The 24,998-nt window shown below is 37.0% G+C and overlaps 1 protein-coding gene across 1 annotated transcript in view; it reads right to left on the reverse strand.

Annotated features, from left to right (window-relative positions):
• The window catches only part of PXDNL (peroxidasin like), a 570,999-nt gene that overhangs the window by 153,137 nt on the left and 392,864 nt on the right, over positions 1 to 24,998 (reverse strand). Inside the window, exons 8-10 of the mRNA XM_036767090.1 lie at positions 13,514 to 13,631; positions 2,319 to 2,493; positions 300 to 561 (exon numbers count right to left, since the gene is read on the reverse strand). Coding sequence (XP_036622985.1) covers positions 300 to 561; positions 2,319 to 2,493; positions 13,514 to 13,631 — 555 coding nt within the window. The remainder of the gene's footprint in view (positions 1 to 299; positions 562 to 2,318; positions 2,494 to 13,513; positions 13,632 to 24,998) is intronic.

A 24,998-nucleotide genomic window follows, 5' to 3' on the forward strand; every position in this document is an offset into this window, starting at 1 on the left:
CCAAAGGAGCAATTCTAATCAGAAAGGGCAGAACAGGTAAAGCAGTGTGGTACAGTAGAAAGAATATTGAACTTGGAGTCATACGGCCTGAGTTCAAATCCTGAATCTGCTACTTAGTACCTTATAGATAGTACTATATGACCTTGAGGGAATCACTTAACTTCCTCTAGACCTGAATTTCCTCATCTGTAAAACATGGGGGTTTGACTTGTCCTTTCAACCTTTAGATCATGTTAAACGTTTTTACTTTGAGAGTAACAGCCGGACCATGTTTTGTGAAGACCTTCTACTCTACATACCTTGCACAATAATAGCTGCCGTTGATTGAATAGATCCTTGTTGATTACTGGCGTGACAGGTAAACTGACCATGGTCCTGCAATGTGATATTCTGAATAAACAATCCTCCAGAAGTGATGATGTACCTGGATTCATCCAAAGCCTCTGCTTTGCCCCTGGTCCAAACAATATGGGGTTGGGGATGGCCTGTGGCCATGCATTCTAAAGTTACACTGGTGCCAATAAGAACCTCTGTGTCCTGAGGCTGGATTACAAAACTGGGCTTGGCTGTGGGCAAAAGAGAGAAAGAAGTTAACATCAGTAAGCCTATGTTAAGAAGACACTTTCATGCATTTGTTCTGTAGTTTTGAACCACTGAAGACTATCAGATTCAAAATTCATTTCGAGTCATTAGCGCCAATCAGGATAAACATCCTGAGTACCAAAATAATCAACTGTCAAATAACAAGCATGACTTTAAAGAAAGGATCTTCTTTTAGTTGAATATCCCCCAAATCCTTGGAGGACATTTTTCTCTCTGAGGAACTCCAAGCATTTCAAAGATGTCTGTGATGGTAGCTACATTTTTATAATGCCACCTACTACAGACGAAATCCATGCTTTGGGTAAAGATCGGACTCAGTGACCTCTGAGTTCCCTTGTAATTCTGCAATTCTAGAATTCTAAGATCTTACAATTGGATAAAGCTTATACAGGAATGGATTATTAAGACAACAATTTCCACTATTGACAATGATTGACATGGTATCACCAGGAGCTGCAGATTGTATAGAGTAATGTCTATCTCCATGACATATGTATCTATTCAATGTAGCTCCTACATAATCTTCTTCCTCCTTTACCAATCCAATGAATAGATACAAGATTTCTTATACATAAATGATTTTTATAATCCTATTTTACTTTATGAATTTAAAATATTATTCTGAGAAAGGGTTCATAGGCTTAACCAGACACTCAAAGACTCCATGATCCAAAAAAAAAAAATTCTTGTCCTAAACTGATCTAACTTTTTAAAAAAAATGTATTGAACTAGAAACTGAAGTATATTTCAACATGTAATCAAGTAACCCTCTATAAAGGACAAATTTTGACCCATCAAGCTATATAATATTACTCTGAGTTACATGGGCACAATCTATTAGGATTGTTGCAAAGCCTAGCCATTAACGTACTTTACATAGTTGCAAATATTTTATCACCTTCAATCAATCAAGAAGTATTTATTGTCTACTATCTTCTAAGTGCTGTGCTAGGTATCAGAGATTTAAACACAAATAATGAAACGATCTCTTCTTGCAAGAAGCACGAACATTTTAATGGGGGAAATAAGTACGTAAAATATGTATAGCAGAAATATAAAGTTAATAAATAAATGCAGAGTAATTATATATGTGGTAGTTTGTAAAGGGTAAGACTAGTAGTTTGGGGGATCACAAAAATGCTTCATGGAGAAGATGGTACCTGAAACAGATCAGAAAAGGAATTCTAACTGGCAGATTTTTATTTGAGAGTTTTTTTTTATTTTTAATTAATACTATTTAAAATACATTAAGTAGAAATGAAATGATGATAGTTTGTGGTCAAACAGAAACAGTTCTTTTCTGCAAAGTCATAATGAAACATGATGAAAACTAGGAATTGTTCTTAATATACTACGGATAAACTAAAAATAATCAGTAACAAACCAGCAAGATTGTAAACAGCCAATTTCACAACTTTTAGATCTCCTAATAAAACAAGAATTGACAGATATGGCAAGTCTTCTTGTAGTTGTCTAATCAGAAGTATTCTCCAGCTGAAGTTTATGAGATATAGCATTAAAATTAATGAAGAAAATAAAAGAAGACAAATGTCAAGAGGAAAAAAGAAATATTAGGTAGTCTCTTTGAAGTAGCAATAAAGAACATTTTAAAATTGTGACTAATAATAACTGTACCTTGTAGTTACACATTGTAAATTAGTGATAAATCACCTAGTTCTATTTGAAATAACAACAGAAGAAGAAGAAAACAAAACTTTACTTGGAAGACTGGTATATCTGAGAATGACATTCTGTGTCTTGACTTCCCCAGCAGAATTCTTGGCCATGCACTGATATACACCTTGGTCTGACTCTCTCGTGTTCAGGATCATGAGCGTTCCATCATCAAGTAAATTCAGTCGAGCATTATCTTTCATGTCCAATGAGTGGCTGAAAACAAATTTTACTCAAAAATTTATTTTAAAACAATTTTTAAAAAATTATCCACATGAAAAGCCTGGAACTTCTTAAGTATGTTATTATTTTAATCAAGTATTAATTCTGGGTTAATATTTTCATTTAGTGAAGAATGTTGTGAAAGTCCAAGGTTTAATTTCAGCTTTTCTTCACCTGAGGGACACAAATTACTTTGCTTTCATGTAGCCTGCGAGTCAGCAAAAGCTAGAAGGGAAGGTAGTTTCAGCTCTGCATTCCAGAGTAGCATCTATTTAGAAAATGAAGCAGCATCACAGCCTTCCCTCACTTAGCTAGCACACCTTCCTCATTCCAAATTCACCTAAACTCTTCTTCTGAGTAGAAAGGAATGTTGAGAGGGAGGCAGATAACTTGGGCTTGATGATAGAAATAATTAAACTGGTCTAGAGACAAGAGAGAGTTGAGATGGGGGTCTGAAATCATCTGGACATAGATATTTGAACAATGACATGAGCAGGTAAAAGGAAGAAGAGTTGGACCCGCTGGCACAGTCTTTGGGGATAAGTGGTGCCAATCTAAATGCCAATGGGCAGACAGGAGAAAACCAGAAAATCAAATAGCTCCCTCAGTGCTATATCACACAACCACAACAGGACAAAGCATCCTATATGCCCAAGATGGGTTCTCCAAAATCAATGCTGCATATAGCCTTAGAGAATTCACCTTTCATAGTTGCCTTTGGGCATACCTGCTTGCATCTAATGGATTGCCATACCACAGAAACTATTCCAAATGACAAAAGGGAACTGATTTAATAAACTAATATATGGCATCTCACCTCAGCTGGGTTTTCCCTGCTGTTTGCCAAGGCTTCTATTCTATTCTTATAGGCTCTCCACAAAACTATTCCAAATCTATTCTCTGACCACTAATTGTACCCTTGTGCCCCACCTTATCACAGGATATGTAGCTTAGAGTTGAACTAGAAGTTTTGGCCTATGAGGCAAACAACTAAAAATGTGTCCTAAGGTAAGAAGAATAAAAGGTAAATTCATATAAAATGTTTAAAAACAGATTTAGCTGACCTTGGTACATAAGGAATTGTAGGGTGGAAAGAATCTAGAGCCTTTTCCTATGGAAGGAGGTAAACAGAAATCCAAGAATACCCAGTAGGACATAACTTTGGCAGTAGAGGGAGGATATGATTAGGCCAAGGAGCAGCTTATCATGATAATATATGGGGAAAGTGAACCATTTTGGGGCTTACTATTTTATCTAATTATTCTTGTTAATTAGGGGCTCAACTCAATTGTTTCTACTACTTGCTGAAAAAGTAAAAATACTTTCAGTGTCTTTTATATTTCTGCACACTAAAAAAATTCCCTGGCACATCATCCTAGTTACTGCTTTGCTTAGCCTCATACTTGACTGAAAAAAAAACTGAGGTCACTTATAGGTAAATCCCTCTTCTCCCTTCTACCAACTCTCAGAACCTCTTGGCATCATCAGCCTCTTCTCCGTTTTTGCTGACACAGTGTAAGAGATATTCTTACTCCTCACTAAGGCTAATCCATCTACCACCATCATTATCAATCTCATGCTGGCTGGCTCCCCCAGAACATTGTTTCTTCAATTGTTTCCTCTTTCATGCATCTTCCAGCTCTACCTTTCCAAACCTATAGAGCAGTCCACATTCCTAAAAATATAATTGCTAAATTTATATCTACTGCCCAGATCTTAATGAGCTCTACAACCACATACCTCTAACTGCCTTACAAGACCTCTCCTCATAGCTATCCCAAACTTAACAAGTCTAAACCCTGCTTTATACATCTCCATCCCCACTCTCTCTCACATAGACACAAACTTGGTATTTCTCTTGACTTCACTACTTTGGCACCCTTCAGTGTTTTACTTATCTTTAAGGCATTTATGTGTTATTAATCAGTCAACAAACATTTATACATATTTGCCAGGCACTATGTTAAGCACCGGGGATGCAAAGGCTCTGGAGGAGTAGACAGTTTAATATGTATAATAGCTATGGGTGTATGTCTTTTTCTGCTATTGGACTGTAAACACAGAGGATTGAGACTGTTTCTTATCAAAACTATGTCTCTCCCAATGCCTAGCATAGTCCTCTGTATACAGAAGGTGCTTAATAGCTATCAGTTGAATTAAAATGAATCTGCTGAAAGTGTGTCTGATAAAATTGGAACAATCAATTAATTATATACATCTGTTGTTGTTTATAACACCTTCCATAAGGCAGAGGAAACAGTAAGCAGAACATCAATCCTGATTCTCCTAATGAGGAGGAACTAGCAAGTGATGTGATAAACAATGAGAACCCTGGGAGAAAAATGACCCCGTGATTTTAGAGTTTATAATAGGTAAGAAGAATATAGACCCTAGTCAGATCTAACAAGTATCATAAACTTTCAAGAATGTTCAGGGGAAAAAAATAGGTATAACTCTATAACATAGTATTTTACCATGGAAAAAAGCTTCCTGTGAGTTTGGAGTCTCTTAAGAACAAAAACCTTTTATAAAAAGTACTAGACAAGGAAGAAAATATAAAGGCAATCAATGTGGGTTGTATAGGTTTGCAGTGGACCGAGTGAAGGACTTGGAATCTGGAGAACCTAAGTTCAATGCAGCTTCAGACACTTACTAGCTGAGTGACTCTGGAAAAACCACTAAATGCCTCTCAGCCTTGGTTTTCTCACCTGTAAAATGGAAGTAATAATTTCACCCACCATATGTGATTGCTGTGAGGACCAAATGAAGTAATATTTACAAAGTGTTTTGCACATGTTAAGATGCCATATAAATGCAAGCTATGGTTGTTTGTTGTTGTTGTCGTCCTTGCAGCTGCTGCTGCTGTACTTCAAGGAGCTCAAATTTTTAGAGATAGATTTAGTTGACCTTGGTCCATAAGGAGTTGTAGTGGGTAAGGGGTGGGGAATCAAGAGCCCTTCTCTGTGGACAGGAGTAAAAAGAAATCCAAAAATATCTGAAAGGACTTGATGTGGGGTGTGCGGGGGAGAGAGGGGTTTTACCTTCCAACAAGCTCAAATTTTAAAAGAAAAAGCAACAAAGATGAAAGCAGGAGAAATTTAACCATGGATCAATACAAACTCAATTGACAGAAGTGTAAGAACACTGTCAGAAAGATAAAATCCTAGAATTCACTCAAGAGTTTTCTTTAAAAGTCAATGACAACAAAAAATCAGGAGGCAAGAAGAAAAATGAAAGGATAGGTTCATTGCTTAAGATAGTTGGGAAAATATTAGTGGAAGGCAGAGAGAAAAGTAGGCTATCCAACAGCTATTTTGCTTGTTTTCTCTAACATAGAGAATAATAGTCACATGGGAACTGAAAGTCAGAATAAGAGAGAAATAAATATAATAAGAGAAACAAGAATGAGAAAGTCAGAGTAAGAGAGCATGTACGCTCTCTAAATAAGTTAAAATTCTCTAGCCTGAGAAAATCACACCAAAAATATTGAAAAGATGTTACAGATAGGCCATTTGTGCCATTACTTGTGATTTCTGGTCACAAGAAGCTAACCCATTTTCACACAAAACAAGTCATATCCAACTAACCATATTTTGTGTCTTGAGTGATTACTAGATTGGTGCACCACTTGCAATATAATAGGCCTAGACTTCAGGAAAATATTTGAAATGTCTCTCAGAAGAGATGTATAGACAAGCTAGAAATACTAACTACATGATGATTATTGTTCAGTCGTTTCCAGTCATATCGGACTCTTTACGATCCCACGTGGTGTTTTCTTGGCAAAGATACTGGAGTGGTTTGCCATTTCCCTCTCTGCCTCATTTCACAGATGAGGAAACTGAGGCAAATAGGATTAAATGACTTGCTAGTAAGTATCTGAAGCCAGATTTAAACTCAGGAAAAAGAGTCTTCCTGACTATAGGTCCAGATCTCTATCCACTGAGCCACTTAGCTGCCCAGATGATGGTACAGTTAAGTGTATTCAGAATTATTTGATTGCCTGGGTCCAAAGAGAGGTGGCCAATAAATCAGTATCACCCAGAGAGGTCTCTAGTGAAATTCTATACATCTCTGTCCACAGACCTTATCTTGTCATCACTTTTAACAATGATGTTGATGAAAATAAAAATTACACACTGATTAAACTGCAAGTGAAAAAATAGAAGTAACAAATGTAATTATTAGCTGACAGAGTCAAGATATAAAAATGTCTAAATATTGGAAACAAGATGAAGTTTAGTAGAACATTCTGAACCTAAGATTTTAAAAACTATACAAGCAGAGGACAGGGAGATTTTAAGGATAACAGTCTTTATTTTTTTTTTAAAAATCCTGTGGGTTTTAGTGAACTGTTAGCTCAAAATGCTTGAACATTGTGACTTGTGTGTAGAAGACACTAACATGATCTTTTGCTGAATTAAGAGAGAAGTATAGATTTTATGACGGGAGGGAAGATAATCTCACTGTATGCTACCATGGTGTGTTGGTAACCAAAAATGGGCTCCTTAGCACTTAGTCAACAAGTGCCCTTGACTAGTTTGGCTTTTTCCCCTGAACTGAATGCTGTTTTTATGTTGGATTGGAGTAAGCTTGTCGGCCCCTTCACCTTGCTTCCCTTGCTTAAGAAGATTGAAAGAACCTGTGCTTTCCCTGGCGTACCTTACACCCCCGCAGAAGCCGGATGGTTAAAAACAGCTTCCGTTGCAGTCAGAGGCTGCTATAGCTACAGCCACAGCCGAAGCTGAAGCAGGAGCTGCCGGTAGCAGAGCTGACCTACGGGAGGAAGCTGAACGAGGACTTGAGGCCAGTGGGTAATCTTTTTACCATAGAGGGGGAAGCATGATTTTGCTTTACACCATCATGCTTCTCTGTAGCCTCCTGGTTACTCTTGTGAGGCGTACTTATTGGGCCTGGAAGCTTTTGATCAATATGTCAAAATGGGGATGCTGGTTCATGGGTTGGTTACTGTGGAGCCTAAATATACGCTTGGATTCTTCTGCCTCCTACTTTGAGAGTTTCTTATATCCGGCAGTTCCGAACCTTTCAGACATATATATGATCCTCTTTGAGATTATAAACTCTGCCCTCCTAATACACATGGTCAGAACACAGATAGTGAATGACATCCTTTTCTGAGTATCACATCTTAGGACGGATGCTGGCAAGCTTGAACATGTCCAGAGAAGGGAAAAGAGAAAGAAGAATATAACAACATTGCTAGCAGCTGCTGTGGAGGTGAATAACCAACAACAAGAATACACAGGAGGGCTGCTAGCACAGGATTCAGGAAGAAGCCAGGAGCCACAGGCTCTTGCTGGATGACCAGGAACCCCGGAGCTCAGAATTCAGCCCTGGGGCAAAATAAAAACTTTGTAGCAAGGGTCTGGGTGTGCTTTTCTGCTGCCTTCTCCTGGGAAGGTTTGGGACCCAGGGGGAGGGTAAAGTTATTTATGGTGGGTGGGGAGAAGTGCCATGGACTCCCAAGGACCCCACCCTGTTGGCTTTGTTGCTCAACTGCCCTTCAGGACTTGGGGGGCTGGAACAGTGTGGGGAGAACAGACCCCCAAGAGAACTTTATTTGGACTTTTTTGTTCAAGTTGAGACTTCGCTAATTAAAGCATGCTGGTACCATGTGGGTGCCAGGAAGAAGCCTGTGTGGGGAGAAGGACACACCATCAAGGACTTTATTTAGTATTGACTAAAAAGATTGTAACTTGCTATGACCTAGTGCTGGATGGTGTTTGTATTGTAAACAAGTATTTTGGGGAATGACACTGAATGATACATTTTGTCATGTTGTGAATGTTATGCTTTAGTTCCCTGATGGGATCCCAATGTATAATGTCTCAATTTGTTCCAGGATCCATGGCCACTTAGATTGTGCAAAGCCAAGGACCCTGGAAGGGGTGGAGTGTTATTGTAATTAGGTTGGGACTTTTTTGGTGTTTTCTCTTTTGGAATGCTGAAGTAATCAAGTACTTTCGATGAGTTTTGCTTTTCAAATGTAATGACAAGCAAAGTGGACTTTTTGTTTTCTTTGTTTTGGAGTGCTTCTCAACACTAAGGAATCTTTGAATCATCAGTCTTTGATGACCTGCTTACATCAAGGGAAGGCCTAGCACATATGAATTTGAGTCACATGGTTGTGATGCCCACTGACCCTGAAGACGTGTACATAAACTCAGAGGTTAGCGTTTTGCCTTTGGGGGCACATTCATTGAAAGAGTGCTGGCAGTGGAACTCTGGGTAGCCACTGAAGCAGCTCCCCTGGCTTTGAAAGCCCAGATGGTGGTGCTTTTCTCTCTGGTAACTATGTGTGCATTTCTATGATGAGACAAAAGCCTGTTAGTTGATCTGTTTATATTTTCTGTTTGTATTTGCTCTGAAGTTCAGGGTGCTCACTTTTCCCCCTGAACTAAGTGAATGATATATGTATGTTTAATTAAAGTAAGATTGTTAACCTCTTAAAGTTGCTTTCCTTAGCATAGTAGATCAAAGGCCCTGTGCTAGCAGCCCTCCTATGTGCTAGTTTTATTGGCCTTGCAAAGCCACAGTAGAGGCAAGCAGCTTTGTTGTTACAAAGAGGAGTGTCAAAACTAAATAGCCAATTAAAGGAACCACCAATTAAAGGAACCACCAATTAAAGGAACTTGGGATGTTTAGCCTGGAGAAAAGAATACTTAGTGGGCACTTGATCAATGTCTTCTACCGTTCAAAGGGCTGTCATGTAAAAGCTTCAGCTTGGCCTGAAAGATGGAAATAGGACTTACGGGTGGAAATTATAGGAAAGATCTCACTGTAACGTGTGAAAGAACCTCTGAAAACAACAAGAGCAGACTCCTTGTGTCATAGTAAGATGCACGTCACTGAAAGCACTACTGTACAGGTGAGATTAACACTTAATAAGGATATTATAGAAGGAATCTATGATTCACACAGAGGTAGACTAGATCACCAGAATCACAGAGTTAGAAGGGACCTCAATTCCTTTTTCTGCAAAATAAGGAAATTGTAAGAGACGACCTAGAAAGGTGGAATGGTGGATGGTTATGGTCATGAAGACCAGTCTCAGACAATCGCTAGCTGTGTGACCTTGGGCAAATGTCTCAGCCTCATTTTCTTCATCCATAACATAATAGCACCAATCTTGCATGGCTGTTGTGTCATTTGCAATAATATATATAAAGTACTTCGCAAAATTGAAAGTACAACATAAATGTTAGCTGTTGTTGTCATATTTCTATGTCTAAATTTATGAACCTATGAATCAGGTATTATCAAGTCCAACTTATGCTTGAACTGTACTCTTCACTCAGTTCCCCTAAAAAAGTAGTCATTTTAGTACCTGCAGGGCCAGTTGGGTCATTTGTCATCCTCTCTCCTCTACTTATGCTATTTTCATATGAATGTATTTCACATTAGAAAACAACCAGCATACCCCTTCTTTGTCATCAGTCAAGAAAAAAAGATGCAGTTGAATCTTTTGTTCATTCATTCCATTGCCTTCATTTCTATCTGCATTCCTGTCAGTCTCCCCAAAAAGGTGTAAGCAGAAAAGTGGTTGCATGGAATATAGGCTAATTATCAGTTACCTAACATCATAAGCCTTCGGTTTCTTCTAAGAGGTGTAAGACCGCATAAAAATAAGAATTTCTGCAAGGAATTATTTTGGAAATTATAAATCCATTTAATTATTTTTTAAAAAAATAGTCATTTGCCATTGGTAAAGTTCTCCAGTGTTGGGAAGCCTACCCACCCCCTCAGAGTTGCGCAGCAGAAGCGTGCTGGGCCTATAACCCAGAGGTCGATGGATTGAAACCATCCTCTGAACTTCCTCAGGAATTTGAAAATCTCTTAGGACATTTTTCCTAACATCAAAATGTATTCTGCTTTTGTTGAATACTTATACCCATAGCACTCCTAGTGCTAGTTGGGCCCTCTAAGACCAGGGAGAAAAAGTCATATCTCTCTCTCTCTTTCTCTCTCTCTCTCTCTCTCTCTCTCTCTCTCTCTCTCTCTCTCGTAACATGTAACATTTTAAGACAATTAACACAATCATCTAAATATTCATCTCATCTCCAGGCTAGGTACCCTAGTTCCTTCAACTGAGCATCATAAAGCATGATTTCTGATACCTTAAACATCCTGGCTGTACTCTTTCAGATTCACTCCAGAATGACAGCATTCTTAAAATATGATATTCAGAATTAAATATAATGTTCAAGAAGTGATCAGATCAGAGCAGAGGACATAGAATTATCACCTCTCTTGTCCTACATACTATGCCTGTCAATGAAACCTGATATTTCATATATGTGTGTGTGTGTGTGTGTGTATATATGTGTGTATATATATAAATATACATATACAAGCATATATGTATATATACATATTTATATGTATATGTGCATATATAGTAACACATATATAAAATATATATATTTAAATCATGTCAACACTATTTGCTCATTTTGAGCTTTTAGTTTACTTCATCCTTTAGATCTAACTACAACTTCCTCATGCTATATTTGTGATCACAAATATTTGAAACTAAGAATAGAAATGCACATTTATCTCTATTACATTTCATATTATAAGATTAAGAACATTGTAATAGTTAAGATTTTGTCACCAAATATGCCAGTTTTCCCCCTTACAATAACTTTATGTCATCTATAAATTTAATGCCCAAGATCTATGCAACTTACAGAAACAAACAATCTGCGACCATGAATAGATTACTGGGGCACTCACTTCCTCCAAGTTGAAAGCAATCTTTTTTAAAACTACCCTCTGGATATAGTCATCTGACCATATGTACTCCAAATAACTATATGCTCACTGATTCTGCAGCTCTACATCTTATCCAAATAGATAACATGAGAGACTCAGACAAAATTTTTGCTGAAATGCATGTATATTATGTTTACAGCATTCATCTCACCTACTAATATAGGAACTTCATCAAAAATCAATTCCATCTAGCCTACTTTTCCTGTCCTTGATGGAGCCATACTGGCTTTTAGTGACTGCTTCAACCTTATCTAAACACTCACAGATCATAAGTTTTATAAAAACCTCTAGAGTTTTGTCAGAAATTGAAGCTATGGTCTGCTATCGCCTTTTGTGAAAATCAGTACTGTAGAACTTCCTTTGTCTACAGATTGTCAAATATCATTAACATTAGATCAGACATTCTCTCAGCACACTGGGAAGGTGTTCTTTAGGGCCTGATAACTTGAACTAATTGGTTAGTGGCAGCTGCTCTTTTAGAATTATCTCACTTATCGTATATTTTAACTCCCTGTTCATCCTTATTGTCTAATCTTTCCAAATCTGTAGATCTTTCTGCCTTGTAGAGAAACTAAAGACAAAAATGTGAGTTAAGCTTCTTTCCCAACACTTAGAGAAAATTATTTCCATCATCATCTTCCCTGCCAGTGTGATTCAATGATCCACTGAATTACACCCCCCAAAAATGTTTTCTATTTCCACTGAAGATACCACTCCAGTTACCCAGGCTTGTAATCTTGAAATCATCCTTGACCCTTCCTTCAATCTTGCCTCCGTACCAATCAGTTCCCAATTCCTGTTGGCTTTACTCCCACCATATCTCTTGAATTTGTCTCTTCTGAATTCATATGGTTATGATTTTAGTTTGGGCTCTTATCCTTCTTGCCTGAACTACTGTAATAACCTCTCAATTGGTCTGTCCACTTCCCATATCGCCCATCTCTAATCCACCTTGCATAAAGTTGCCAAAATAATCTTCTTAAATCAAGTCATGATCATATCATCCCCCTGATCAAAGGTTTTCACGGTCTATACAATAAAATACAAAACCTTGGCTTGGCATTTAAGTCCAACCTCACCTCCCCCTAGCCAATAATCTGGCCCCTATTTTCCTTCTAGACTTATTCCATATTACTCTCACTTGCAAATTCTATATTCCAGCCGTTGTCCTAAAACTATCTGTTCCTAAAACTCTATCCCCTCCCCACTTCTGTGCAAATGCACAGTGCATCCCTCCATACCTGTGACTCATTCCTGCCTCATCCCTGCCTCTTAGAATTCTTGTCTTCCTCCAAGACTCAGCTCAGGCATAATCTGAGAAACCTTATCTGATCTCCATTCCCCTCCCCATTTTTAGTGCTTTCTCCTTTCCCAATTTTCCTTACACTATCCTTTTCTTTTGGTATATATGTTTTATCTCTCACTAGAATATCAGTTCATCACACCCCCCACAGGAAGTCTAGTGATAGAGAGAACTACTTGCCAGATGAAACAGTCCAAGACAAAAAGCAAGCCTGAAGTTGCCAATCCTTTTCATCTGATAAATCAGCTCCCTACTCCCTTGCCTCTCCCACCACCATAGAATGGTTAGAGGAACAAGAGTTAAACTGGAGCTTTCGCATTAGCCAAAGCATCAAGTTCTTTTCCTTATACAACTCAAAGCTTTCCATGGGTTCACCCTGGAATGGTACCTACACAGGCAAATTTACTTTCATCTATACAACCATAGAGCAATTTGTAAAATTTCATTATAGGGAGATAAGTGCTGCAATATGAATAATGGCCTACACCATATTAGAATGTTAAAGATATACCTGGTTTCAGCCATTATATGACCCAATCTCAAATCTTTGCTTAAACCTGAAACCTATGAAAAGGGAGTATTTTTTTTCCATGCAATTCAATTAAGATTAGAATGAATTATTTTGCTCAATCCTTTCTCCTTCTAAGGATGATACAAAAGTATTTTAACCAGCTCCCTAATCATATGCATTCATCATTCTTGTCCCAAAATATAACCTGTTTTAAAAGATGCTATGGATAGCTTAGGCCATTGAGGTAGAGATAGAGGTAAAGACCATGCTTGTCAACAAGTCCTTCTGATGTTTTTTTTTTCATTACAGCATCTTCTCTTCTCCAGGTCAAAGATTAGGGCACTGATATTTGAAACCAGGTTATACTGTATGCACACACATAAGAGTATTTATACGGTATTTACTTGTTGTGTAGCCAAATAATCTTGGGTTTGGGGTTTCCTTCTGCCCGGCAAGTAAAGTAGACAGTGTTCCCTGAAGTGACATCCACATCTTGGGGCTCAAAGGTAATTCGAGGTCTCTCTGTAACAAAAGAATTAAGTTGACTTAAGAGAAATCTTAAAAGATTAATATTTCACCATATGCTACAGAGGCGGTTGAAAAGGAGCTGGAGGAAAAATTCATAGCTCTTTTGGTAAGCTAGGCTTAAGTGAAAGCAGAAGTTTACATAAGGTTTCATCAGCTAACAAAAAATCCATGAAATATCACCCAATCCTTTCATCACCATTTTTACATACTTAAAAGCCTTTAGACATCTCAGTTGTATTTTCTGTTTGGTAATTAGGAACATTTTTGCTTGCAATTCACCCCATGGAAAAATCTGCAGTGCGGCGTTTTAAGTCAGGCTTTCTGAGTGCTCTAATTTCTAAAAGTTCAAAGCAACTGTATTTATGGGAAGGTTTGGATTTTATGGGTCAATTTTTCAAACCAAGTAGCTAAATTAAACTTGCAGTTTTACATGCACTATTCCTGGACAATTAGCTTTCTAACCACCCAGTTTATACATTTTACTTGGGGTTTCATAGACTAATCCTTAAACCTCAATGAACAAAAATGCTTACCAATGCAAGCTAATGTTCTCTTTCCATAGACTAAAGTTTGAGTGCTAGAAGCATAAAAGCATTTTAAATTTAATTGTAATAAAGCATGTTTAAGATTCTTCCGAAAAGGATCATATCTTATTCAATTAAATTTGAAGAAGCCATTGTTCAGATAGGTTTTTCACTTTTTATAGAAAATCCCATACTTTCTTTCTCTTTATACTTTACGGTATATCAAAATTCAAGTTACTACTAGAGCCTCACTGTCATGAAGATTCTCCCATGTCACTTGGTGACATTTGGCAAGAAATCAAAAGGAATATCTGTAAAAAAATCTTTCACAATCATTTGAGTTGATTACTTTGTTTACAAAAAAGGGGAGAGAAGCAGTCAGTCAGCTGAGATTTATATAGCTCCCACTATTTGTCAGGCACCATGCTAAGCATTGGAGATACAAAGAAAAGCAAAAGACTTCACAGTCTAATTGAGGAAACAACAACAACAAAAAACGTACAACAAGGTACATAAAGGGCAAATTGGAGATAATTTTAGAGGAAGGGAACTAAGATTAAGAAGAACTGAGAAACACTTCTTGTAGAAGGTAAGACATTAGCTGAGATTTGAAAGAAGCCAGGGAAGCCAAGAGGGAGGAATGAGGAGGGAAAGAGTTCCAGGCATGGGGTTCAGACTGTGAAAATAATAAAAGTTGGGAGATGGAGATATGAAAGGAACAGCAAAAAATCCATTGTTACTGGATTAAAGCATACATGGAGGTGAGTGGGGGTGTAGAGTGCAAAGGCATAAGAAAGTAAGTATAGCCCAGACTATGGAGCCCTTTAAAGGCCAAAGACAGGATTTAATTTTGATCCTGGAGGCAATAGGGAGCCATTGGAATTTATTGAATGGGAGTGGGGGGGTGACTTGGTCAGACATTTGCTTTAAAAAGGCCAATCTGACAGCTGAGAGGTGAACAGGCTAGAATGGAGAGAGACTCGTGGCAGAGAGAACAACCAGCAGGCATTAAGTGGTATGCTCCTGTACCAAAGCAGAGTCAGTGTCAGTGAAGAGAGGGTGGCATATGAGAGAAATGCTCTGAAGATAGAAATGACAAGTCTGGGCACAGCATAGGATTATAAATCTAGTACTACATGGACCATTTGTCCCAACCCCTCATTTTAGAATGGAGAAAAGTGAGGACCAGGGAAATAAAGTGACTTACCTAAGGTGACAAAGGCAGTAAGCAAAAGAAAGAGGATTTGAATTCAGAACCTCTGGCTCTACAGCTTGTGCTCTTCTGCTTTACCAAAGCACAAACCTTACCTTTGAGGATTATAACATTGGCACTACATATCTTATCTGGGAAACTAGGTGGGGCAGTGGATAGAGTTCCAGGCCTAGAGTCAGGAAGACTCGTCTTCTTCAGATACTTACTAGCTGTGGGACCCTGGGCAGTCACTCAACTCTGTTTACCTTAGTTTACTATCTGTAAAATAAACTGGAGAAAGACCAGAAAACCTAAATATAAGCCATTATTGTTATTTACCATCATCACAGAATTTTAATTGAATTGATATGGATTCATGTCATCTCTCATGTTATCAGTATATAAAAAGCAAGGATTATCTTATAAGATAATAGACTTGGAACTAGAAAGGACCCTAGACATCATTTCATCCAATCATCTTATTTTGTAGATAAAAAAACTGAGGCACAGAAAAGTTAAAATCACTTGCCCAAGGACACACAGAGAGAAAGAGGCTAAGCTAGCAGGTGAATCCAAGAACTCTGACTCTGAAGCCACTACTTTTTCCAGCTCACCACATTTAAAAGAAATACACAGTACATTCTCACAAAGCTCAAAATGTTTTTAGAGAATAAATATTCTTTCATTATGCGTTCCTTTTTTATCTGTTTTCATGTTTAGGTTTTGATTATGTTTAGGGTTAAAAGGAAAAAAATGAATAAATATCCATAACAGGAAATAAATCTCTATACTCCCTAAACTTCAATCATAAGGCTAATTAATCAGTTGTACCGATAATGGCTTTATTCAAGTTGTCAAAACAGGAATATTATGGTTTACTTGTCTTCTTAGTGCAAGTATACCATTTGTAAGACTTTAAAAAGTAAGTACTGAAAAGCAACTGAATTCTTACTCATTAGTCAAGAGACATTTCTTTACACAAAATTAGTATTTAAAGTAATCTGTTATATAAAAAAACTTTAGAAATATAATTTTCTGTTTAAGTACAACTAATGAATTTGCTAAATGTTTTTATTTGAGTTACTATTTGGTCATGAGTATCAACATCTATATGCTTCGATACTTTGAGGAGTTGTGATTTCTTCCAGATGGCTACTCCCTCCATTAATGCAGTTCATAATCCCTCTGTGACTTAGCAAGATAGTCTTCAAGAGTTGCTATGACCAAAAAAAGTGTCATCTCATGGCCAAACTGGCCTCTATAACTTTATCTTGCTTGGTCTTCAGACACCAGGTATATAGGCTATGCCTGGGACCAAATGTCAAGTCTTTTCTCTTTGGTAAGATACGTAAAAATCCTATGGTCATCTTCTACTATTAGACACTAGAGTAGGAATTTAGTGAAAGACAGCTCTATATGACATGTAACTTGCCTTTCTATTCTGTGGCTGGGTTCTTTGATTGACCTGTGATTGTTATCATCCCCAAAGTCATCATTATTATCAGCCCCAAAACAAAATGTACCATGTTGATCAATCAATAATTATTATGCCCCCCCCAAAATGATCAGAAAATTCATTCATTCTCTGTTACTTATTTCCCTATGTTAAATATTTGCAATTTATCCTGCATATAGGTTGTCTGAACATAGTTGGTTGTATGTTGTCACCACCATCAGACTGTATGTTTCTTGAGAACAGGGACTGTCTTTTGACTCTCTTGTAACCCCTGACATTAGCACAGTGCCTGTAACAGTTGGTTCCAATAAGTGTTTACTCGCTCACTATTAAGTTCCTACTGCACACATAGCTCTGTACTAGATATTATGATACAAAAGAAACAGAAAACACATGTCCTTGTAGAACTTAAAATCTAGGGGGAGTAATAAAACAAATATAGAAAAGCCATCTGGAGAATATATAAATAAGATAACAATAACAGTAAAAACTATATAGAAGAGCTGAGGAAATTGGAGTAAAGTGATAAAGTTATGCTAAAATCAGTCAAGAAGGGTTCTTTTAGGAAGGGAGCCATGAATCAGGATTTGAAGGAAGTGATGGATATGAATTGGTAGAAGAGAGATAAGAGGGTATTTCAGGGAAGGAAAACAGTATATGCCAAGGCAAAGAAGTAGAAAAATATAAATTAGGGAGTATAAGGATAGTCTGCTAGCAAGACTAAATGGGATATGGCAGGAGGTAGTGTTAGATGATGTTGAATAGATAGGTGTACAGCATGGCAGACAATGGAATATATTGAATGTTATATGAAAAAGTTTAGATGTGATCCAATAGGTGATAGTTATTTTAAGTTTTGAAGAAAGATGATGAATTTTATATAAATCATATCTGACAAGGAAAATGATCAACCATGTGAACATAGATATTCTTCTTCATTAATAAATTCCTTATTGCCAAAAAAACCTCTCTCAACAATAGGAAAGTCTTAAATTTTTCTTGATAAATATGTTCAAAACTGTCAGTTCACAAGGTCAATATCCTGTGCATTTAAGGGTTTCCATTATTACCTCAATATTTTACATTATATAATTATTTGAATAATTTAATCTTTCACACTGACTACAAACTTTCCAGACTTTAAAGCTAGTGCAGTGGTAATGGACAATAGGGTATAATGCTATAAAATGTTTGGGATTCACATATTTTCCTAGTTCAGTCAAGACTAAAAACATAAATTCAATAACTACTACTACATAGAGATAAAATCATAGTTCACCTCAAATAAAACTATACTTTACAGTTTGAAATTACTATTAACATAATTGCTAATCCTAATTTACAGTTTTGTGCAGCTGATCGAACACTGGACTGGGAGTTGGAAGACCTCAGGTCTGAGCTCACCTCTCCTGCCTTGGCTGAATGATATTAACTTTCTGGGATATAGTTTCCTTATCTGTCAAATGAGGGCATTGGGTTCATGAGGGGTGGAGGCAAGATGAAAGGAAGGAATTACTGGAGCTCTATCACAAATTCTGTCATATATGTTTAAAAAGTGAATCTGAGCAGATTTGAGAGAGTTAGAAGGCATTAGTAGACTGAGAGGGATAGGAGTGCTGGGCACGCACAAGGGCACTAGACCAAAACAACTGGGAAGAGCAGAGGAATCCAGCCAGCGTGCTAGTCTGGGAGGTTGCTGTGTGAGTGAAAAGTCAGAGCAGGAACAGGACCAGGGTGGAAGTACTGGCTACAGCTTTGATCGAGCCCCAGGCCTCTCAGCCCAGGATGGGGGTCTGTCACAGCTACGGGGGACACCAGCCCAGAACCTGTGGCTGTGGGAGCAGCTAGCCTGGAGGCCTCCAACCCACAGTCTAAAGATTTGAAACTCACATTCTTGAACTTCTGGGAGCCATGATGTCCAGGTAAAACAGCTTTCATCCTTCCCTTGAATAAACCCAGAAAATGCTCCCACAGGTGAAACAGAGGAGCCAGAAGTGGGGCTTCAGTAGTGAGAGAAGTTGTGAGGGCCCCTCTTAGGGTGGCAGAAGGAGACTAGTGCATGAAGAGAGGTGTCCCAGCAGCCCTCACCTCAGCAGAATAATGAGAGTAACTGAGCCCCAAGAACAAGAGCTAACAAATGTCAATGCCAGGGCTCCAGATTTGACTTTGCACATCCAAGGGAAGTGTCAGATACCAGCACAGACAATAGCTGAGACCACCCAGGCTGTAGAGCAGTCCTGGGGAAAAGGAGACTCCCAGCAGCCAGACCACCCTTCTCCCACATCTCACAAAAACCAGAGGCCATAGAAAATAAAGCCAGTGAGTAGGCCCATAGATTCTAACACAAGAAATTTGGGAAAGAGCCCCCTGACCCTCAGAAACAGAGATCCACTTTAGAAGCCAGGAGCGGGAAAAAAACCATGGAAAAAAAACCACACTAAAAAGATTTCAAAGACCATTGATTCCTATTATGGAGACAGGGAAGACCAAAATACCAATTCAGAAGAGGACAGCATGGACACTATACCTACATTGGAAACCTCAAAAGGTAAAGTAAACTGGTCTCCAGACCAAAAAACATTCCTGGAAGAACTTAAGGAGGACTTTAAAAACCAAATTAGGGAGGTAAAACAAAGAAAGGAAACAATGGGAAAAAATTCACTGATGAAAACAAATCTTTATAAAGTAAAATTGGGGAAATGGTTAAGGAGAATCAGAATGTAAATGGAGAAAATGTCTCATTGAAAAGCAAAATCAACCAAATGGAAAAGGAGATAGAGGAGCTAAAGGAAGAAAACACTACATTAAAAATTAGAATTGGGCAAGTAGAAACTAATGACTCTATGAGACATCAAGAATCAGTCAAACAAAAACTAAAGAATGAAAACATAGAAGAAAAAGTGAAATATCTTGTTGGAAAAACAACTGACCTGGAAAATAGATCCAGGAGAGACAATCTAAGAATTATTGGTCTACCTGAAAGCCATGATGAAAAAAACAGCCTGGACAGTATCTTCCATGAAATCCTTAAGGAAAATTACCTGGAGGTCCTATAACCTGAAGGTAAAATCATCATTGAAAGAATCCACCCCCTGAAAGAGATCCCAAATTGAAAACATCAAGAAATATTGTAGCCAAATTCCAGAACTATAAGGTCAAGGAGAAAATACTGCAAGCAGCTAGAAAGAAACAATTCAAATATCACAGAACTACAGTCATGATCATGTGGGATCTTTCAGCTTCTACATTAAATGACGGAAGAAATTGGAATATGATATTCTGAAAGGCAAAGGAGCTTGGACTGCCACCAAGGATAAACTACCCAGCAAAACTGAGCATAATTTTCCAGGCAGGGAGATAGACATTCAATGAAATAAGGGAATTTCAGACCTTCCTGATGAAAAGGCCAGAGCTCAATGGAAAATTTGATCTCCAAACACAAAACTCAAGAGAGACATAAAAAGGTAAGTGGAGGAAAAAACCCTAGTAAATCAATAAGACTAATTAGTTATATCCTATCCTTATACAGGATTATTCTGTTTTATATAAGTTTTATATACACACACACACACACACACACACACACACACATATATATATATATATATATATATATATATATATATATATACACATGTGTGTCAATCTTGAGAACAGTATAGTTATTATGACAATTGAACGGGATATTCATAGACTGTAGGTGTCAGTATAAAATAACCAATATAATGATAAAAAAATATAATTAAGAGATATAAAGGGGTGGTTCTGGAAGAAGGGGTAAGTAGGTAGTAGGAAAGGGTAAATTATATCACATAAAGAGGCACAAAAACATGTTATAGTAGAAGGAAAGAAGGGAGGGAGAAGAGCAGTATTTGAGCTTTACTGCCATTGGATTTGGTTCAAGAAGGGAATAACATACCCTGATAAGTATAGAAATCAAACTGATCCTACAGGCAGTAGGAGGGGAAAGGGGAAAGAAAATGGGGGGTGGTCAGAAGGGAGGGAAGACGTAGCAAGGGGAAAAAGGTAAGATAAGGGAGGGGAATCAAGAGGGAGGATAAAATGAGGAAGGTAGCAGTCAAAAGCAAAACTCTGTTGAGGAGTGGAAGGGAGAAGGGAGAAATAAAAGCATAAACAGGGGGAAAATAGCATGGAGGAAAAAACACAGATAGTAATCATAACTGTGAATGTGAATGGGATGAACTCTCCCATAAAACAGAAGCAGATAGCAGAATGGATTAAAAACCATAATTCTACAATATGCTGTTTAAAAGAAACACATTTGAAACAGGGGGATACATGCAGGGTAAAGATAAAAGGCTGGAGTAGAATATATTGTGCTTGAGCTAAAGTAAAAAAAAAGCAGGTGTAGCAATCCTAATCTCAGACAAAGCAAAAATCTAATTAAAAGAGATAAGAAAGGACACTATATCCTGCTAAAAGGCACCATAAACAATGAAGCAATATCATTATTTGACATACATGCACCAAATGGTATAGCATGCAGATTCTTAGAGGAGAAGTTAAGGAAGTTACAGAAAGAAATAGACAGCAAAACTATAATAATGGGGGAAATTAACCTCCCCCCATCTGAACTTGATAAATCTAACCTCAAAATAAACAAGAAAGAAGTTAAGGAGGTGAATAGAATTTTAGAAAAGGCAGATATGATAGACCTTTGGAGAAAACTGAATGGGGATAAAAAGGAATATACTTTTTTCTCAGTGGTACATGGCACATACTCAAAAATTGACCATGTACTAGAGCATAAAAACCTCACAATCCCATGCAGAAAAGCAGAAGTAGTCAAAGCATCCTTTTCAGATCATGATGCAATAAAAATTATTTATCATAAAGAACAATGGAAAAATAAACTAAAAATTAATTGGAAACTAAATAATCTAAATCTAAAGAATGAATGGGCCAAAGAACAAATGATAGAAACAATTGGTAACTTCATTCAAGAGAATGATAAAAATGAGACAACATACCAAAGCTTATGGGATGCAGCAAAAACAGTTCTTGGGGGAAGTTCTATATCCCTAAATGCTTACATGAATAAAATAGAGAAAAAGGAGATCAATGAATTGAGCTTACAACTGAAAAAGCTAGAAAAAGAACAAATTGAAAATCCCCAATTAAATACCAAATTAGAAATATTGAAAATCAAAGGAGAGATTAATAAAATTGAAATCAAGAAAACTATTAAATTAATAAATAAAACCAAGAGCTGGTTTTATGAAAAAAACAATAAAATTGATAAATCTTTGGTCAATTTGATTAAAAAATAGAAAGAAGAAAACCAAATTACCAGTATCAAAAATGAAAAGGGTGAATTCACCTCCAATGAAGAGGAAATTAAAACAATAATTAGGAATTATTTTGCCCAATTGTATGCCCATAAATTTGACAACCTTAGGGATGTGGATGAATGTTTACAAAAATATAAATTACCCAGGTTAACAGAAGAGAAGTAAAATGCCTAAAGAACCCCATCTCAGAAAAAGAAATTGAACAAGCCGTCAATGAACTCCCTAGGGAAAACTCTCCAGGGCCAGATAGTTTTACATGTGAATTCTATCAAACATTTAAAGAACAACTAATTCCTATACTTTATAGACTATTTGGGAAAAGAGATGAAGAAGGAGTCCTACCAAATTCTTTTTATGACACAAATATGGTACTATTACCTAAACCAGAAAGAGTCAAAACAAAGAAAGAAAATTATAGACCAATTTCCCTAATGAATATTGATGCAAAAATTTTAAATAAAATATTAGCAAAAAGACTACAGCAAATTATAATATACTACAACCAGGTCGGATTTGTTCCAGGAATGCACGACTGGTTCAATGTTAGGAAAACTATCAGCATAATTGATCATATCAACAACAAAACTAGCAGAAACCATATGATCATCTCAAAATACAACACCCATTCCTATTAAAAACACTAGAAAGCATAGCAATAAATGGAGCCTTCCTTAAAATTATAAATAGCATCTACCTAAAACCATCAACAAGCATTATTTGTAATGCGGATAAGCTAGTTGCATTCTCAATAAATCCGGGATGAAAAAGGATGTCCATTATCACCCCTATTATTCAATTTGGTACTAGAAATGTTAGTGCTGGCAATAAGAGAAGAAAAAGAAATCGAAGGAATTAGAATAGGCAAAGAAGAAACTAAATTATCACTTTTTGCAGATGATATGATGATTTACTTAGAGAATCAAGTTAAAAATTACTTGAAATAATAAACAACTTCAGCAAAGTCGCAGGACATAAAATAAACCCACATAAATCCTCAGCACTCCTATACATTACTAACAAAGCCCAACAGCAAGAGATGGAAAGAGAAATTCCATTTAAAGTTACTGTAGACACTATGAAATATTTGGGAGTCTACCTGCCAAGACAAATCCAGGGTCTATATGAACATAATTATGAGACACTTTTCACACAAATAAAGTCAGATCTAAATAAATGGAAAAATATCAGTTGCTCATGGTTAGGCTGAGCTAATATAACAAATATGACAATTTTACCTAAATTAATTTTTTTCTTCAGCACCATACCAATAGATCTACCAAAAATTATTTTACAGAGCTGGATAAAATAATAACAAAATTCATCTAGGAAAACAAGAGGTATAGAATATCTAGGGTATTAATGAAAAGAAATGCTAGGGAAGGTGGCCGAGCCATACCAGACATTAAACTGTACTATAAAGCAGCAGTCATCAAAACTACTTGGTACTGGCTAAGAAACAGAGTGGTGGATCAGTGGAATAGGATAGGTACACAAGACGCAGTAGTCAACAACTATAGCAATCTACTCTTTGATAAACCCAAAGAATCCAGCTTATGGGATAAGAACTATTTCACAAAAAATGCTGGGATGATTGAAAAATGGTAGGGCAGAAACTGGGCATAGACCAATATCTTACACCATATACCAAAATAAAGTCAAAATGGGTTCATGACTTAGGAATAAAGGCTGATACTACAAGCAATTTGGGAAAGCAAGGAATAGTTTACCTGTCAGATTTATGGGAAAGAAAAGAATTCATGACACAACAAGAGATAGAGAGCATTACAAAATGCAAAATGGATAATTTTGATTATGTTAAATTGAAAAGTTTTTGTATAAAAAAGCCAATGCAACAAAGATTAGGAGGGAAGCAAAAAACTGGGAGAAAATCTTTACAACTGGTGTGTCTGATAAAGGCCTCATCTCTAAAATATACAAGGAATTGAGCCAAATTTATAGGAATACAAGTCATTCCCCAATTGAGAAATAGTCAAAGGATATGAACAGGCAGTTTTCAGAGGAAGAAATTAAGCTATCTATAGGCATATGAAAAAATGCTCTAAATCACTACTGATCAGAGAAATGCAAATCAAAACAACTCTTAGGTGCCACATCTCTCCTGTCAGATTGGCTAAAATGACAAAACAGGGAAATGATAAATGCTGGAGAGGATGTGGTTAAACTGGAACACTGTTACATTGCTAGTGGAGTTGTGAACTGATCCAGCCATTCTGGAGAACAATTGGGAACTATGCCCAAAGGGCTATAAAAATGTTCACACCCTTTGATCCAGCAATACCACTTCTAGGGCTGTATCCCAAAGAGATCATGCAAGTGGGAAAGGGACTCCTATGTACAGAAATATTTATAGCAGCTCTTTTTGTAGTAGCAAAGAATTGGAAATCAAGGGGATGCCCATCAATTGGGAAATGGCTCAACAAGTTGTGGTATATTAATGTAATGGAATACTATTGTGCTACAAGAAATGGGGAAGATACGGACTACATAATAACCTGGAAAAACCTACATGACATAATGCTGAGTGAACGGAGAAGAACTAGGAGAACATTATACACAACCACAGATATATTGATTCTGTGATGACAAACCTTGATAGACTTTGCTCTTCTCAGCAATACAAGATTCAAAGACAACTCCAAAAGGACTCATGATGGAGAGAGTCATCTACATCCAGAGAAAGAACTATGGAGACTGAATGCAGATTAAGGCAAACTGTTTGCTCTCCTTTTTTTTTCTTTTGTTTTTTTTTCTCTTTTGTTTCTGTGTTTTTGTTTTTGTTTCTTCTTTCTCATGATTCATTCCATTGATCGTAATTCTTCTTTACAACTTGACTATTGTGTAAATAAGTTTAATGTG

The sequence above is a fragment of the Trichosurus vulpecula genome, chromosome 1 (assembly GCF_011100635.1).
Source record: "Trichosurus vulpecula isolate mTriVul1 chromosome 1, mTriVul1.pri, whole genome shotgun sequence".
Lineage (NCBI taxonomy): Eukaryota > Metazoa > Chordata > Mammalia > Diprotodontia > Phalangeridae > Trichosurus > Trichosurus vulpecula.